The sequence below is a fragment of the Helicoverpa armigera genome, chromosome 11 (genome assembly GCF_030705265.1).
Source record: "Helicoverpa armigera isolate CAAS_96S chromosome 11, ASM3070526v1, whole genome shotgun sequence".
In the NCBI taxonomy this organism is placed as follows: Eukaryota; Metazoa; Arthropoda; class Insecta; order Lepidoptera; family Noctuidae; genus Helicoverpa; species Helicoverpa armigera.
In genome coordinates this window covers 10606803-10625197 of record NC_087130.1, presented here as the reverse complement: position 1 = coordinate 10625197, position 18395 = coordinate 10606803, and the positions used below count along the sequence as shown (strand labels likewise).

Sequence of the window (18395 nt, the reverse complement as noted above, 5' to 3'; positions counted from 1 at the left end):
GTGGGTCAAACTTCTTGGTGTCCCCTTGTATGACAAGAGAAAAAAATCTAACTGACAGAAGAAACCAAAAGAGGTCGTCTACATTAACATAAATAAAAAGGATAATTTTTGTTTGTTTATTTGTATCTTTAAGACATCCTTCATTGCGCCCGATAAACCGATCGATACAGATACAGCTGTTGTATGATAAGAAAATGTTAGCTTTGTTAAGATATACGAAGAAGTCTGACGGAGGAGGTAGCTTACCTTAGTACCACTATTCAGGACACCAGCTCCACACCGCAACTGACATTAAATTTTTGCACGCCTGCAGAATATAGTGAAATTCTAGGCTTTAGGATCTTGCCTATTTAAGTTATGAAGTAGGTAATCCACGAGTAAAGAGAATAAGAATAGACTGAAAGAATTAAGTATGTACACTCGACACACACAAACAACAGCCCAGGCGTAACCAGGGCATGCCACTAGTATCTGGATATTGGTGTCGTTGTCAAAATTCACTATGTCACAAGAGCGGTTGTATGGGCTAAAAACTGGGAAAACGTGGTCCTACAATCTGTTAACACTCACCATGTCTTCAAAATTCAAGAAAAACAAGTATGATGTATAATAGTTACCTACTTGCACGACTGTTTAAAATGTTGAATAAACGATTCAACTGTCGGCGCACTGTGGATGGAGCTTTATAATATTGTTATTGGAGTTTTATTCAACGGGGGGCAGAGCGGTCAATATCGCTTTCAGTAACGTTTGAGCCTTCGTCAAGCGAATACTATGGCTGATAAAGGTACAACACGCAAAATAATATAACAATTAATAAGACGAATAATACTGTATCTTGATCTGTGATAAATGTTCTGATTTCAGTTGTAAAACTCGGTTGTAATACATTAGTCCGGCACTATGCAACTGCTCAGGCTCCGACTATACCAAAATGCGATTTTGTTCCGAAACAATACACAGTAAGTTTTTTTGCCGCCATTTTAACCTAATATTCTTCCTAATGATCACTATTTTTTTTTATTAGATTTTTTTATTACTTACTTGGTTGCTTTACCTTGATGACTTTTCCATTTCATTGTTGTGACCCACAACTGAGAATCAGGAGAATTAGCTCAACGTGCTTCAAAGAGTTTTTTGAAATAAACGCGGGTGGAACTAACTGATGCACGGTGACGTTGAGCCACTCCTGCCTTCTATAAAAATTTTAAAAATCAATCTTTCTTGAACAGTGTTGTAGGTAATAGAGGGCTATAAAGTCTCTCTTTTACTCCGGACAACCAGGAATATGCAAAAGACCATGTTCTATGCACCATTCTCTAATATCAAAGAGGATAAAACAAAAAATAACCAGCTTCTAAATTTCAGGGACCATCTTACCAAAAGACGGATAAATTGAAAGCTGATCACCTGCCCTCAGTTCTTTACAATATCTACAAGCGGCCTATGCTGATAAACCAGGGTTACAAACAGTGGTTGTTCGACCACGAAGGCAGGAGGTACCTCGACCTCTTTGCAGGAATCGTCACCGTCTCCGTGGGACATTGTCACCCGTACGTATTTTTCTAAAGCCACTAAGGAGCGGATTTTTTTAACAACAAATAGTTTCGTTATTAAACGTCTGATCTCCGTCAACTCAGCGGAATCCACTGACTGGTTAAATTCTTCGCTTTGTTGGAGTCTGGCCCACAGCGAGTAAGTACCCAAAACTATTTCATTGTCTAAGGGTTAAAAACCCTTAGGGTTAATTCTATAAGTAAAATCCATCCTCAGCCTTATTTCGCCCCACTCCTGGGCCAGGCCACCCCTCGCAAAGAGCTATATTGAGTTTTACCACCACGCTGCTCAAAGCGGGTCGGCTGTCTGCTCAATTTGAAATAAATACTCTTTTGCTCAAAAATTTCTTTAAGTTTCCAACTTTCTGATATTCACAAAGTATTTGAATATTAATTACGTACTTACTAACTTTGGTTAATGCATTCATTAACAAATCTAAAAGTAAAATTTTATTCCTATTGTTATTGTTGTATTCCAAGTACCTATCAAGTGAATGTATTAAATTGTTGTTTTGTGTCTACAAAAGGTAAGGTAGGTATGTAAAATATTTATTTTTCGTATACGGAAAAGTTTTGTAAAGGTTGTCAGAATGCCATTCACTTCTACTGTCGCATAATTGTCCCTTTGTCTCAAAAACTCGTATCGATCTCCTCAGTACAAAATCCTGTATGACCACTACAACAACTCAAATTAATCATTTACGATATTTACATTTTTTTTTTGTTGGGAGTAGGATGATGCTCATCGTCATCCTCCTGCCCTTATCTCGCTATTTTTATGTTCCTTCAGCGCAGGGCCCCGATTCTCCTAAGTTAATAATGTCAAAATCGAATAGAAATCGAATCGCAATATGATCGTAATAGCAGTTTTAACCATATCGGGCATTCTGCTACTAATAAAAGACCAATCGTATTCGATTGACATTTGATTGGTGTGCGATTGGTCTGCTATTTTGATGATTTTGGTCTATACGGTAGTTTGCTGTACAATCATTTTGCAATCGTAAATCATTTGCAGACAAAATGATTCATTGTTGAATGACAGAAAAGGATAAAAACGTTTATTTCAAAGAAAAAATAGCGGAATGCCACATATGCTTCAATAGTAATCGACTCGGGATTGGATCTCAGTCGAATCGAGTCGAACGTCAATCGAAGGTCGCTTAAGTAAAATTAGGAGAATCGGGCCCCTGCATGTTTTCTCCTTCCGTAGGTATAAAAATTAACCTTGATTTCTCTAAATAGGTACCCAAGGAAAATTCTCGATACGAGTAATAACTATTCTCCTAGGTACAGTCAGCAACAAAAGTCCACTGACACAATCGAATTGAAAAATATCTTTACAATTACCATCATATGTATTAGAGAGATTTTAAAGTCTCAATAGGTATTTTGTAGAAATACTAAGTAGTATATTTTGGAATCTGGTCACTTATCACTATATACATTTAAATATGTAGGTAGGTAAATACTCTTGCTAGGTACAATTTTAAACTGAGTTTTAAACAGAAGGCACAATCATTAAGTAGTGATTTATTTTCTCTTTCTTTTCTAGGAAGGTGGTTGGTGCGTTACAAGAACAAATACAGACGCTGTGGCATTGCACGAATATCTACCGTCATCCGAAACTGTATGAATATGTTGAGCAGCTCACATCAAAATTACCTGGAGACCTAAAGGTAAGACTTTATTACAGCTATAGCTGGTCTCAGCGTCTGAAAATGTAGCTTACGTTACTCCTTGTTACTTTAGCTATCTGGGAGTGAAAGTTTCGTCAAAATCTAGCTATTGCAGAGGTTAGTCGGAAAACAGACGGTCAAAAAATTGTATTATTGGGTGCAAATGTACCTACCTACTTATTTTAATGTACCGTGTAATGTATTATGTAACGCACACGCATAGGTTCCTATTGGTAGATATGCACTTAATCAAAGCAGATTTTTGTTTTGTATGTAAATTAACTGTTTAACTTTTTTTAATCTCATTATTTTTAAATCGATAAAAATCTACGATAGCGTGTTTTAATCGCCTAAGCTGGTCCAAGCTTTCCCTAAGATTGGTTGTTGGGTAGGTAACATTTTTACGGCCGTCATCCCAACAAGGCGAATTTCGAAATAATAATCTTAATTATTACAATGACATCTATTTATAACCTAGTAAAAAAGTACTCACGCCATATATGTTTTGACGCCAACCCAAATAGGTACCTACGTAATTTATCAGAATTATAGATTATAGGTTCCCAAGAGCCATTATCGAACAGAAATATAATAAAACAAAAAATAAACAATGACAAATTGGTTCTCAAACAATACCAATTTGTTGATATTATCCATATCTTATCGTTGCACTTGATTTTAAGATCAAAGTTAGCAAGTTCAGGGAACGTGACCCGCAAACGCAAAATAACAAACAAAATACGTAAGTATTATCAGAACAGAATATTTTGATAGAGAAAAAGGGATAGCATAAAGCTTGCTTAATGCACTTTTGTTCTTATATTTCTTACTCATTCTTAATGCAGAAAGGAGGTTGAAACCTCCTGGACTCCTGGACTCTCACAAGTTTGAGTCTTACCTGAAGTAGAGACCTACTGAATGTGCACCTGCCTATAATTTAAGTTTTGTCGTATTAGATAGCCCATTCATCGAGAAAGACTAGGCTACTTTTTATCCAGGTGCTCGTACATCTATAATAGTTCCCTTTGGATGGGTTAATACCATTGGCAGAAGCTAGTCCCTATGTACAAGGACTTTAATGATAATATAAATTGTGTTATGCGTACGCTACGTAATTCCCCATTATCTCTATCTATCTCAGTTTAATGTGGTTTAATTTACCACTACGTAGTTATACCTACCTATCTATTTTAAATACGTAAAAACATTAAGGTTATCATATCTAATCGATGATTAATTAGTACTTATTAGATACTGTTATCCCATTTTTACCACCTCGATTGAAGTGTGGGACGAACCTACTAGATAAGATACCTATCTGTGTAGTAACGGCTAAACTCAAGCCAAGGATCTCAAGAAATGCGCAGCTGACTACCAACCTTCGCTAATAGTAGAGGCACTATAAGAAAACGAAGCAGATTATGGATTTGTACTCGTAATCATAGAAATCTGAAAAAAACTTTATATTTTTGTCGTGATAACTATCAGTATTTGCAATTTGATTCAGATTTTTATAGGTCTCGAACTTCACAACCAAGTTTAAACTGACAAAGGTGTGTGTGTAATGATTTTCTTCTCGAATAAACACTTTTTCACTTTTCACTTTCACTTCGGTCCAGCCATGGAGAACACAATGACTAGCGGAGGTGCCATAACGGAAAATCGCCTAAAAAAAGGCACCTACCTGCATTACGGCATCTCCGCTCATCTTTCCTTACTCTGTGAGTTCAGCCTAATTTCCACGGCCTCAATTGCAGGTGGTCTACCTCGTGAACAGCGGTAGTGAAGCGAATGACCTAGCATCCATTTTAGCAAAGGCCTACACCGGCAACCTTGATGTGGTGTCACTGCAGAGCAGCTACCATGGCTGCTCCTACGGCCTGATGGGACTCACCGGCACCCAGTCCTATAGGATGAAACTTAATATACCTGCTGGTTACTACCACGTGAGTACACAAGTGTTTTAAATGACCACCATCACCATATTCAGGACGTCTAACGGACACTTCCTAATGAATTCTTAAAGTTTTTTTCAAATAAGATCACTTCGTTCGTCAATTTTGTCTAAGTACTTATTTTGGATACAAATTGAAAAAATGCGCTGTCCCTTTTCTGACTGGAGGACAGAAATAACAAAACTCTAGTGTGTAGAGATGATCCTTGATTCTTAAAATCTCTTGCTAATCGTCTAACCCACATTCCACAATTCCATTCCATATTTTCAACGCATTAATTTTAATTACGATCATACTGAGTGCATATTTGTTATTCATTAATCATCATCAGCGTAATTTGATTAATTTATTTCCTTCTAGACCATGTTACCCGACCCGTACCGCGGTATCTGGGGAGGCTGTCGAGATTCACTGTCGCAAGTGCCCGGTGCTTGCTCATGTCCCGGCGACTGCGTTACCGCAGACAAATATGTTCACCAGCTCAGCGAGGTAAGTAATGCATTTAGCATATAAAAGGTAAAACATACCTGTTAAACAATTACGTTGTTTGTACAGACAGATATTATTGCCTTTTTGGTGGTACACAAATAAGTGTGAGCTGTTGATTTGCATCCGTGCCATATTCAAGGACGTAATTAAGCTACTGATTCTCGACCCAAATCAACAAAAAAATTGGTACGTAATTTTTTTTTTCGGAATTCCTTCAATGTCATCTAACCGTATTTTAACTTGGCGCGTGTGTTACTGGCCTTAAAACCGTGCTGCGCCCTCAAACAAATGCAAACACAAAGCATACGCAACGATCATTCATAATTTTCATTCATAAAATTGGGTTACTTCTGAAATACTACGACATTAAAATGACAAAAAAAGCAGTGCATATTAGCTATTTCCCGTCGACTGTAATTCCAATCGATTATTTACGTATTTTATGTCCTCCTCCTGAAGTATGGCACAAATGCAAATCAACACCTTGTATTTATGACGCTGACTGTACCTAGTGGACAACATCCGTTTTTTCCTGTTAGACGTATGATTAAAAATACGGCTCACTAAGATATTAGGTAGACCTGAAACATATTACAGGTCATTGATATTGCAAGTTCACAAAACCCGCATTCGACGATTTTGGCCCGTATTTTTATTAAAACTGGATTTGTAGTACCTACCTAGACACAGAAATAGAAAACCAGCGAACCTTTTCTGAATATGGTCCTTTCAATTTCTTATTAAATAAAACTTTTTATTCGTTTTACAGCTTCTTGAAAACTCGGTTCCCAAAGGACGTCTAGCAGCCTTGTTCGCGGAATCCATACAGGGCGTCAACGGCACCGTGCAGTTCCCGAAAGGTTACCTGAAGAAAGCCCACCAACTCGTCAAGAAGTATGGAGGCTTATATATAGCGGATGAAGTAAGTGTTTAGCTACGTATATCGTGCACTTGTAAGTTTTAACTACCCCCATCATGTTCCTTCTTAGGCCTTTTATGTACCAGGGCCGCGGTAACTCTTTCGAACAATCCCGCAGCCTCGGCAGGTCTTGGCCCTGGTGGACCCGCTAAAGTTTTAGCTAATAGCTAAGACCTTTTATCTCAGAAAGAAATGCTGATTCTCCAAAGCCCACCGTCTATAAGCAACGGCATCATAATTTGATAAGAGTTGTTAAGAGTTCTCTTTTCGTTTTAGAGATATTCGAAAAACCACCTACATTATGTTTTAGTGTTGACTATCTATCAACACCTAAACAAATGTAAATTTCAATCGTACCACTTGTCACCATATAAATTTTATCATATGCCCTATTTCTAAGGTTCAAACTGGCTTCGGCCGGACAGGCGACGCGTTCTGGGGTTTCCAAAACCACGGAGTGATGCCAGACATCGTGACCATGGCCAAGGGGATAGGGAACGGCTTCCCAATGGCTGCCGTGGTCACCACGAAGGAAATCGCCGCCGCGCACGCTGGCACGGCGTACGTCAACACTTTTGGCGGGAACCCCATGGCTACCTCCGTTGGAAAGGCCGTTTTAGATGTTAGTAAAATTAATTTTCAGTTTTTTTAATAGTTTCAGTCTTTGCTAGCATCACGCATGTTGATAAACTACCTAAAATTTTATGAGGCAAATATGTTTTGATTTAGTTGTCGCCACTTACATTTCAAGAGATGATGTGAGTAGGTATAACCACTTGACTACGAAATGAGGCTAAGGCCTGTGTTCAAGTCTTCACATTTGGATCAATTATCTACGTATAGTTAGGGTGCAATATTATTTTCAGTTCTATCATCTACTTAATAACAAATTTACTCTTCCAGGTAATCGAAGAGGAGCAGCTTCAGCAAAACTGCAAAGTAGTTGGAGCATACTTCGTGGAACAACTGATGCAGTTGCAGAAGATTCACCCGATAATCGGTGATGTGCGCGGAAAGGGTCTGATGTTGGGGCTCGAGTTTGTCGTCCCTGGAACGAAAGACCCGCTCAGTGTGGCCGATGTGAACATCATTTTTGAAGACATGAAGGATATGGGTGTGCTTATTGGACGCGGAGGGCGGTTTGGCAACGTGAGTTTTACGCTTGTTTATTACACACACACAAAGTACCCATTCCAGACTGGAAATATATGAAAGAGAAAGTAGAAGGCTCTATAGTCTGGCTGGATCCAAATGAGTAGATAGATACTAGACGGTACAGAGTACTAGAGTACATAGTTGTAATACATAAGGAATGCAGGGGAGTAGATACATAAAGGGAGGAAGTACATAAGGAAGTATACAAAATGTTAATGATTATGGCGAAGACACGCTCTTAGTGCCCAATACCGTAGATCCGCCATTAAATATTGTATATCAGAAATGAATAGAGAAGCTAATATTTTGTTTTGTTTCTACAGGTGCTTAGAATAAAACCTCCGATGTGCATCAACAAACAGGACGTGGACTTCGCCATATCTGTACTAGATCAAGCTATCAAAAATTATACATCATGTGTCTGATTAAATCAAGAATGCTGTTTTGGAAGATATCAAAATGACACATCTAGGGATTTACAATAAAAATATTCGGTATAAAAGATACCGATGTAAATCAATAATAATAATCGATAAAGATTCTATACCTATGTTAAGTAAAGATTTTATTGTTATGTGGTGCGGCAGTTTAATTATTAAGTCCAGAAGGAGACATCTCAAACAGGCTAAAATACTTAAAATACAGGCTTTCTTTTTGCCAAGAGTGTGAATATAATGTATGTAGCCTTTATATATAAAAGTATACCTAAAGCCATAATATAGATTGCTCCTTATTTTCTTACTGAAATCGTTTCGTCTAAAAAATGGTCACGGAAATATATGGAAATTGTGATATTGTCAACGGAAGATTCAGTTCTTGATTTTATTTTGTATAAGATTTAGAAAAATACACATAAGGCACTCCGAAGCCGGTCAATATAATTGCACGATAAAAATAAAGTGCAATTAATATTTTATTAGTAAACATTTGCACAATATTGTAACATTGCACAATTATACTGTACGATCTAGGAACCGCCTCACACAATTGTAAATAAATATGAAATGTAATGGAAATTATGTTTAAACCTATATAATCCTTGAGATTAAAAAGTTTATGATTATAAATGTGTATGGCGCTCCATAGACGGTCAATATATAGCGAAATATTACGATAAAAACAGTGCAATAAAATGTTGCTTGCTAAGAATCGTTGCGCAATCTTCAGTTTGCACAATATCGTAATATTGCGCAATTACATTGAGAGGTCTAGGGACTGCCCAATTTGTTACGCACAAGATGCGACGTTTCAGCAGTCTTTTGTTTGTGTCAAATTTGAAATGCCAAAATCGCATTCCTATGATTGCCTAACTGTAATGAGAAATAAACAAATCAACCATTTTTTTAAAACTGTGTTTGTATACCTCAGATTCGGGGAAACCTTCACACACCCAAACAAAATAATATTAAAGGACTACACAAGTCTAGCAACCACACCAGATATTCTTTCCATCTTAATCTGTTCAGCCTTTTTATCGCTGAAGCGCAACAAATTGTATGCGTATTTATTCAATCGTCATGACAAGATGATCACATATCCACGGACCAATGGGCGCAGCATTGCCTAGCATTGCACGTTCGACCGAACTGTGCGTGGTTAAAGAACAGCCCTAACCACGAGTTTACTTTATTTAAGAACTTCTTCAACGCTTTTTAATAATTTCGAGCTAAAATAAAAAGAAAATTCTTGAAGTTGTTTTCCACAAAGGGACTTGACCTTTTAAGTAATTCATTGACGCTCTATTTATGTATCTCTGTACGCGATTATCTTACTCTTGGCAGAGCTGATTTTGATACGGTTTTCAGCATTGTATTTTAAAATTTTTCATTTTTTTAATTGAAGTAGGTTTTATTTACATATTTTGCAAACAGTTTTTGACATTTCCGTCTTTGTCAGTGTCAGTGTCATGCGTGCGTACGTCTGTCAGGTCTGTCCAGGTCTGTCAGCAGCTGATCGTTTGTTTTAGGATATTACACAGTATTGCACTATCTTTATTTAGACGAATAAATACAGATTTTGGTATTAGCTGACTACATTAGCTTTCCCTATCAATTGTATTATAATACTCCTGCAGCCAGTGCTATCCTACACCATTACATTATAAAACAATAAAGTAACCTATCCAACCGGCGCATGTAATATAAGGATTAACAATGGTTTTCAAGTGCCAGGAAGATAGTTTTTTGAAAGAGGTAAGTACGTAAGACTAATATCAGTACGACCCGAGTGCTATTAAATTATATCATTAGTAATTGCAACTAAGACAGACAGAAGTTAGGTTAGAGCAAAAATTAAAATCTCCTAATTATTGCGTATGAAGTCATCATAATATTAATACGTATACAAATAATGAGAGAACAAATGATTAGATAGGCCTTTATGTGGTAGTAGACTTATATTTCTATTCTATGGTCACTATTTCCAGGTCTATTCTTATATAGATTTTTAAAAATTGCTCGATACATATATTTTAATAAGTGATGAAAATGTTAATTATATGATGCAACTAGCCCACATTTCATAAGTAACTGTTCATGTTTCAGTTTACATCAAAAGTTATTAAATGTGAACCAACAAATGAGCCAGTGGTAGAATATGGAAAGACATCACCGTTTGAAGGTTTCCAAGTCACTTTGGAAAACACTATACTGTTCCCAGCGGGCGGTGGGCAAGTATGTACATAGATTCCATGTTTATTTACAATACAAAGTGGATTTAAAAAGCCAGCATTAACTTAGAATGTTTTAGAAGAAAGTTTAAAATACATGCTGTACTGCTTCCAATTCAAACAAAATTATCTCCAGAGTATCTGCTTGTTACTACAGCTTTTCACAATTCATAGACTCATGGAGAACATAAAAAAGGGTACTTTTAATTTGTCCATGCATAGACATTAAAAAAAAATCCTAGCAATTGCTATTTAGTCAAAAACTACAGATTTTGTCTACATGTGATGACCACAGAATCAACAATTAGTTTTGTTTTATAGCCACATGATTTGGGGTGGCTGAACAGCACCGAAGTGGTCCAAGTACTCCGCAAAGGTGATGAGGCCCTACATTTCACTAAAGATCCTATTGCAGTTGGTACTGTTGTAGATCAGAAAATCAACTGGGAAAGGAGGTTTGACCATATGCAGCAACATTCAGGTAGCTTAATTATTTACTTATGATTTAACAGTAACCAGTTTTGCCAACCAATAATAGACAGGAGAGAAAATTCCAAAATTATATGTTTTTGGTATACCCTACATAATTTTTTGCAAGAGCTAAATATATACATTTTAATTCAACTATGCAAGCTGCAAATTAGTTGTTATAACATCAGTTTGGCAATTATTCCGACTAACCCATTTTAAGGCCCAAGTTCACAGCTAAAATAAACATCAGTTTTCAGTAGTGCTTTAAAAAGCCTTAGCCATCCAGTTAATATTCTCTTAACTGCATATATTTATTTTGTTGTAAAGGACAATGCCAGGGTCTGGGCTCAAAGTTTGCCCAGCAGTGGGAGTAGTTCCAGCTGGTTCCATAGTGCACTCTGAACACGAAATCCAAATATTTTTGAAATCGGTCCCAGAGGTCCCGAGAAAAACCGGTTCTTATGTTAAACTTGAACAGTCACTTTATAAAGCCCAAGCCATTTGCCCAGTAGTGGAAGTTGTTTAAATAGGTTCCTTACTTCACTCTTAATGCGGAATCCAAATATTTTTGAAATCGGTCCCAGAGGTCCCGAGAAAAACCGGTTCTTATGTTAAACTTGAACAGTCACTTTATAAAGCCCAAGCCATTTGCCCAGTAGTGAAAGTGGTCGAAATAGGTTCTTTACTGCACTGTTAACACGAAATCCAAATATTTTGGAAATTGGTCCCAGAGGTCCCGAGAAAAACCGGTTCTAATGTTAAACTTGAACAGTCACTTTATAAAGCCCAAGTCATTTGTCCAGTAGTGGGAATGGTTAGAATAGGTTCTTTACTTCACTGTTATCACGAAATCCAAATATTTTGGAAATCGGTCCCAGAGGTCCCGAGAAAAACTGGTTCTAATGTCAATCTTGAACAGTCATTTCATAAAGCTCAAGCCGTTTGCCCAGTAGTGGGAATGGTTAAAATAGGTTTTTTACTTCACTCTTAAGACGGAATCCAATTATTTCTGAAATCGGTCCCAGAGGTCCCGAAAAAAACCGGTTCAAATGTTCTCCATAGATAGTCACTTAACAAAGCCTGAGCCATTTGCCCAGTAGTGAAAGTGGCCGAAATAGGTTCTTTACTGCACTGTTAACACGAAATCCAAATATTTTTGAAATCGGTCCCAGAGGTCCCGAGAAAAACCGGTTCTAATGTTCAACTTGAACAGTCACTTTATAAAGCCCAAGCCATTTGCCCAGTACTGGGAATGGTTAAAATAGTATGTACTTTCTAAGTATATCTTAAGGCCCCAGTACACGTTGGCCTGTGTTGGGCCAAGCTGTGCAATGCACAAATGTAGGCCACGATCAAATGGTGTTTACACATTGGCGCATGACTTATTCCTGCCTGGCAAACCACTTGCGATGGACGTCGAAGTAATTAAGGCTTCGGCTATTTATTTGTACACTACTATATATATTTATATTATACTACTCTACTATATTTATTTTTACACGCAACACAAAAGTGTATTTTATCCTCAGCGGTCGGTGACGAACTAAACATTGGCCGAATGTGTAAACACCACACGCCAAGCTGGGCCAAGATTCCTTTGATGTGTGCCCAAAAAACCGACAACTCGCCGAATGCGCGCCAACCTTGACAAATGTCCGCCAACCTGCACCAATACCCCGTGTACACATTGGTGATGGCGTGTATTGGCCGCACATGGGCCAACGTGTACTGGGGCCTTTAGACACCATCGGCTGTGTTTCGGATGGCACGTTAAACTGTAGGTCCCGGCTGTCATTAAACATCCTTGGCAGTCGTTACGGGTAGTCAGAAGCCAGTAAGTCTGACACCAGTCTAACCAAGGAGTATCGGGTTGCCCAGGTAACTGGGTTGAGGAGGTCAGATAGACAGTCGCTTCTTGTAAAGCACTGGTACTCAGCTGAATCCGGTTAGACTGGAAGCCGACCCCAACATGATTGGGAAAAGGCTCGGAGGATGGATCTTAAGACAGAATCCAAATATTTTTGAAATCGGTCCCAGACCGATTGAAGACCCACAGGTCCCGAGAAAAACCGGTTCAAATGTTAGCCAGCCATTGTTAGCAAGCCATTTTAAGCAGCCACAAACCTAACAACCTCTTTTCTTGAAAGAAGATTCAGATAGTTAGTGGTTTTACTGTTAACAGGATAAAAAATCAGAAATAGACGTTTAAAGGTAATTGTTTTTTCTCTTGCTTTTCAGTCTCTATCTACCACAATCCGTCCTAAGTTCGTGTAGCGTCATGCAATTAATATCCGTAATGGCAATAAAATAAGCTCGAACACGAGGTAGTAAATAGATACCGTTGAGGAGCTCCCTCGTCTCACTGTCGTCTCCATCGTTAGGTCAGGTCTTAACCTCCACAGTTTTGTGGTGTCGGAGACATATACCCGATTGACAAGTTTTTATTCGATATGTGCTTACAATTTCCGAGAGTTCCCTATTGTTTTAAGGTTTCTATCACCAGACCCTGGACCGAATAACAAAGGAACCATTTGGAAAGTAAATCCTTTCAAACAATAAAATGATTGTTTAAATCGGTTTTTAAACGACGGAGTTATGCACGAACTGAGAAACTCCTCCATTTTTTGAAGTCGGTAAAAAAAAATCTCGTTCAATACCTCGTATTTGTCGATTAATATTATAATGCATTTCAATTAAGGTAGTAAAAGTGGAATAGTTAAGAGTTCGTAAGCATATTGTACATTGTACATTGTACATTATCTCTCTGTATTCAGTGTGTCTCTCTGTATTTATGTGTGCAATAAAGAATAAAGAATATTTTCCGTAATATTGAATAAGAGTCAAACCAGTTTTTCTCAGGACTCCCGGGATAGATTTCGAAATATTTCGGTCCGGGACCTATTATAAGCCTATGGAATATAATACACTATGCAGTTACTGTGGGCAACTCTTGAGCCCAACTTCCATACAAAGAATAGCATTGTTCTTTATACACTTCAGGTCAGCATTTACTCTCTGCGATATTAGAAAAGGAACATAATCTACCAACAACGAGCTGGTGGTTAGGTTCGGATGAGTGCTACGTTGAGTTGGACAGTGTCAAAGTTAGTAATGATGTCATAAAGGCCACAGAAAAAAGGTGCAACCAACTAATTACGGATGCCGTACCAGTTAACGTTAAGTTCTGCAAAGCCAATGACCCTGATTTGAATGAGGTTGGTATCTTATCTCAAAATATCTTATTTCCATTTCACTGCATATATTTATTTTGTTGTAATAAAAAGTATCCTATATCATAAATACATAGTCTCCCTCTTTAAATTTTTTATCATCTAGAATCTTGCCACTTAAATTTGCTTTGTTTATGATACTGATTTCTGCCAATAAGAAACTGAAAAGGATATATGAATTTTAATTTACTTTTAGGCTCATACAAGAGGGTTACCAAAAGATTGCATGGAGACAATACGAATAATATGTATTGGAACTATTGACGAAAACATGTGTTGTGGTACTCATGTTTCCAATCTCAGGTAATATTACATTTTTTTTTCGAATTAGACTGAGAACCGACCGATTTTTGAACATCAAAGTACACACAAATTACTACACTGAGACCCGCTTGTAAAACAAAATACACAATAAGAAAGTATTTTTACAATTTTTTTTTTGTTTATTTTTCAGTCAACTGCAAATGATAAAACTGATAGGAGCAGAGCCAGGGAAGAAAGGTAAAACAAATCTCAAGTTTCTTGTCGGCAACAGAGTTACAAAAACCTTTCAACAAATGTTGGACAGAGAGAAAGCAGTCACTGGACTACTTAAGTAAGACATCTTCATTCAACCTGGCCTGACATTTATCATTTTTTGACCCATACAACTCAATAAGCATGCTTCATTTTCTTAAAGAATTTCCAGTGAAATATATTTTGTTTAATAATCATCTTAACATCTATAACTTTTAATTAAGTATCTTATAAGAACATAGGTAAATATGATATTCCAGAAACGAACCATCAAAACACGAGGAATTAATACAGAAATTACAAAAGAATTTAAAAGTGGCAAACAAGAACCTGCAAACTGTGCTCTTAGACCTCGCTCAGTATGAAGCGGATAAAATAAAGAGGACCCAACCAAAGCCCAAATACGTGATCATGTTTAAGAAAGAGGCAACTCCTGAATTTAACCGGGCTGTAATCAAGGGGTTGGAGGGAGAAGGGATGTTCATGTTCCTGGCTTCTGAAGAACCGGACAAACCGAAAGAGGGACAGATTATTATACAAGGCCCTGAAGAACATTGCAACGCTTTGGGAGATAAGTACATATTGAGAAAATATTGTTATATTGACTTTTTATAAACCTTTTTCTTACAAATTCAATACAGTAGTTTCCAATTGGTCAAATTCAATACTTTTACTGAACTGTCAAAAGCGGTTACTTCCTGTGTACGAAAACGTAAGCTGATCAAAGATCAATTAACTCAATTTTTCCATAAAACGCTAAATGAAAGTGACATTATTTTAAGATGCTTTACCACATGAATAAAATACTTAACTTATTTTTGACCTAGTCAACTGCCCTATTATACACCCCAACAAATTTCCCAAAAATAACCATAATACAAATATTTTCAGAATAACAGAATTACTGAAAGGTAAAGGTGCATTCAAGAATGGTAAGTTCCAAGGCAAAGCTGGAGACTTGACGGCCATGAATAAATGCAAGAAATTAATTGAGGAATACTTTAATAATTTATAAGTAATTATTATATAAATAAATACAGTAAACTGGTCATATATTGGTTCATATTTTACTTCATAAATATTGCTTTCACAATAAAACTTATGCTAAGGAATGGAGTGATAAACAAAAACAGATATATTTCAAATACACTTACACTATAATAAAACAATATTGAGTACCGGTATTCAGTAATATATCCATACAATTTTTGAATACAGTGTTATATAAACAACAATGATTATTGTTATTATGTGTTAATTTATTTAAATTACCGACAAATACTCTACTTCATACGTAAATGCTTAGGAAACAGTTAAGTCTATATGTGAAAACATACACAAACAAATAAAATAACATTCGGTATTTTCTACCATGTTTATTGCACACTACCTTGAAAAAATGTAAATTTTCTAGAACTGGAAAAAACAAATTCACTTGTTTCAAATCATAACTTCACTTAATATTACCCAAAAATTAAAGATGATTTTGAAATATAAATAATACACAAATACTAAATGCAGTATAACCAGATATAATATCTACGTGCCCTATAACAATCCTTAACACATATGTGTAATATAAAATTCGTATATTCAAGTTATGTAATAAATTACTCTAATTACAACACAAGTAAACTACTTACTTTATCATAGTTCTTCAAACTGCGATGCGATAAAATGCTTCTAATCCATACTGAAATATGGACAACCTCTAGCACAATATTGTAACATGTTTTAAAACTGAATCTGATTGGTAAAAATATCCACAAAATAGTGCTTACTATAGCACTAGTTGGCAAAGTTAACAAGAATGAAATCTTATTTCAGCGGTGTGATAAGGTTGTTCCTAAAAGAAGTTATCCAATCGAAATTGAAAAGGATACTAAAGTCCCATTAAATATCGGTGAACCTGCACAAGACAGCTACTGCCAAAATATCCTGAAATACTTGTGCTAGGCCCCGCGCTTCCACTATCATCAAAAAGTTATAGTTTACATAGATAATTGACTAAATACTCCTTTACCATTATCGGAAAAGTTTATCATCCTCCTTGCAGTCAATGGTATTCGACGCATTGATGCTGGCAATCAGCTTCTCAATGCCAAGATTGGTCCAGTCTTGAGACAAATCATCCAGGTAGTTGTCGAAATCTACGAGATCTTTCTGGACCCCTCGTTGCAGCAAGTGTGATACTGTCTCCAAGACATACGGTGATTCTAGAAAGAAATAGCAATATGTATGTATAGTCACAGCTTACTAATGATTCATATAATAGGATATAATAAAATAAGATATTAAGCAACAAACAAACAAAACTTTAGACATATTCAACAAGTATTTTTCTATTCCTTCTCTACAATTATTTGACTACAACATTATAAAGGAAAATTCTCTGATTTGAAAAATTCTTTCAGCATTACATAGCTCATTTATCGAGGAAAGCTATAAGTAGGCTAGGGTTGTGCAGAAGTTCACACAAGATGCAGGTAAAGCTGTTGGCAGAAGCAAGTAATAAAGTTGTTAGCTACTTACGGAACATGACCCTGTTGGCATCCTTGAGCTTCCACCTTCCATCAGCGTACTTGTGCAGCTTGATGGCTGGAGTGTCAAGATGCTGCATCATCCTCTTGTTATCCACCTGGAGAAGAAGTTTTCAATGGTTAGATTAGATAACAAAAATAGGATGGATATTCTGAACATACTTTAGAACCCTACAAGAGGGAACAGCTAGTTATCAAAACATTGAGGTATATAACAACTTCATTCATTATAAATCAAGATGCTTACTGCTGACATCAAAGTAGTATTCATTTCAAAATCTTCTATATCTTTGAAAATTCCAATATATTTAACAAAACAAAAGTAGGCTTCATACAACTTTTATACTCCTCCTTACTGATTTCGATAAAGCAACCCATGGTAAAGTGGCATGGTGGCATCCACCTCCTTGAGTGAGCCCTGATGTGACTGGCGAAACCGAGAATAAATTTGAAATTTAGTAGGTATAAAACTTACCACAACAAACACAGCTGAAGGGAAGTGCTCAGCAATCTTCTCCGCTATCTTCTGTCCGGGGCACTTCTCAACCGTATTGTCTTTGAAGTTCTCACAGGCGGCATAGTAGCCGGCTATCACACGGTTGTCAGTCTGAGCCACGGTTTCAATCTGAAGGATGATAAAATGAGAAACGAGTAATGTAAGAAAATTTGAATAAAACCATGATGATAATTAATGCAATTACTAGTCCAATGGTATTTTGTTAACGTTGACAATTGCGATAACTTCAAAACAGTATCATTCCAAAATCATTAATTAACCTCGCAATAACAATTTACTAAATCGCAAATGGATTACCTGTGTCAGGGCTATTTCAGCCATCGGCGACAAGTAATGGCTGTGGTGGAACAGGGGAACTGTGTCCACAATATCCAGGTCCTGGTTTTTAGCTCCATCCCTGATTTTTGTGGCATCAGCTAGAAGGACCCCGTTCACAGCGCAGTGCGGGTATTTGGCAGCGTGTAAGATAATCTTGGCATAAGCTGCCGTTTCTAGTGATACTTCTCCCATTGTTTTGTTTAAAAGTAGATCGGAAAAAGCAAGAGGAAACGAATCTCTTAAATTGTCGGATCTCCTCCTGTACAAATTCTAATCGTAGATGTAAATTGACTTTGACAAAATCGAATTGTCATGTCATGTTTGTGATAGATGCCAATGAATTGTCTTATTTCGTGGAGCGCATTATTACCACGGAAAAATG

General features: G+C 36.8%; 3 protein-coding genes across 3 annotated transcripts; 2 read left to right on the top strand and 1 right to left on the bottom strand.

Moving 5' to 3' along the window:
- Window positions 1–632: 632 nt before the first annotated feature.
- Window positions 633–9102, top strand: LOC110375501 (alanine--glyoxylate aminotransferase 2, mitochondrial). Its single transcript, XM_064037026.1, has 10 exons — window positions 633–787; window positions 868–962; window positions 1369–1553; window positions 3112–3235; window positions 4993–5181; window positions 5551–5679; window positions 6449–6601; window positions 6999–7220; window positions 7502–7747; window positions 8077–9102. The coding sequence occupies exons 1-10, from the start codon at window positions 775–777 to the stop codon at window positions 8176–8178; spliced, it is 1458 nt and encodes a 485-aa protein (XP_063893096.1). The 5' UTR covers window positions 633–774; the 3' UTR covers window positions 8179–9102.
- A 574-nt stretch (window positions 9103–9676) lies between these two features.
- Window positions 9677–15689, top strand: LOC126056972 (alanyl-tRNA editing protein Aarsd1). The gene is made up of 8 exons (XM_049851976.2): window positions 9677–9945; window positions 10297–10425; window positions 10743–10902; window positions 13893–14107; window positions 14319–14425; window positions 14577–14717; window positions 14899–15213; window positions 15530–15689. Exons 1-8 carry the CDS (start codon window positions 9907–9909, stop codon window positions 15651–15653), a joined length of 1230 nt encoding a protein of 409 aa, XP_049707933.2. The 5' UTR covers window positions 9677–9906; the 3' UTR covers window positions 15654–15689.
- On the bottom strand, window positions 15624–18321 carry LOC126056983 (ER membrane protein complex subunit 8/9 homolog). Its single transcript, XM_049852000.2, has 4 exons — window positions 17993–18321; window positions 17654–17803; window positions 17171–17276; window positions 15624–16854 (listed from the first exon to the last, which is right to left on the bottom strand). Exons 1-4 carry the CDS (start codon window positions 18203–18205, stop codon window positions 16664–16666), a joined length of 660 nt encoding a protein of 219 aa, XP_049707957.1. The 5' UTR covers window positions 18206–18321; the 3' UTR covers window positions 15624–16663.
- Window positions 18322–18395: the final 74 nt, after the last annotated feature.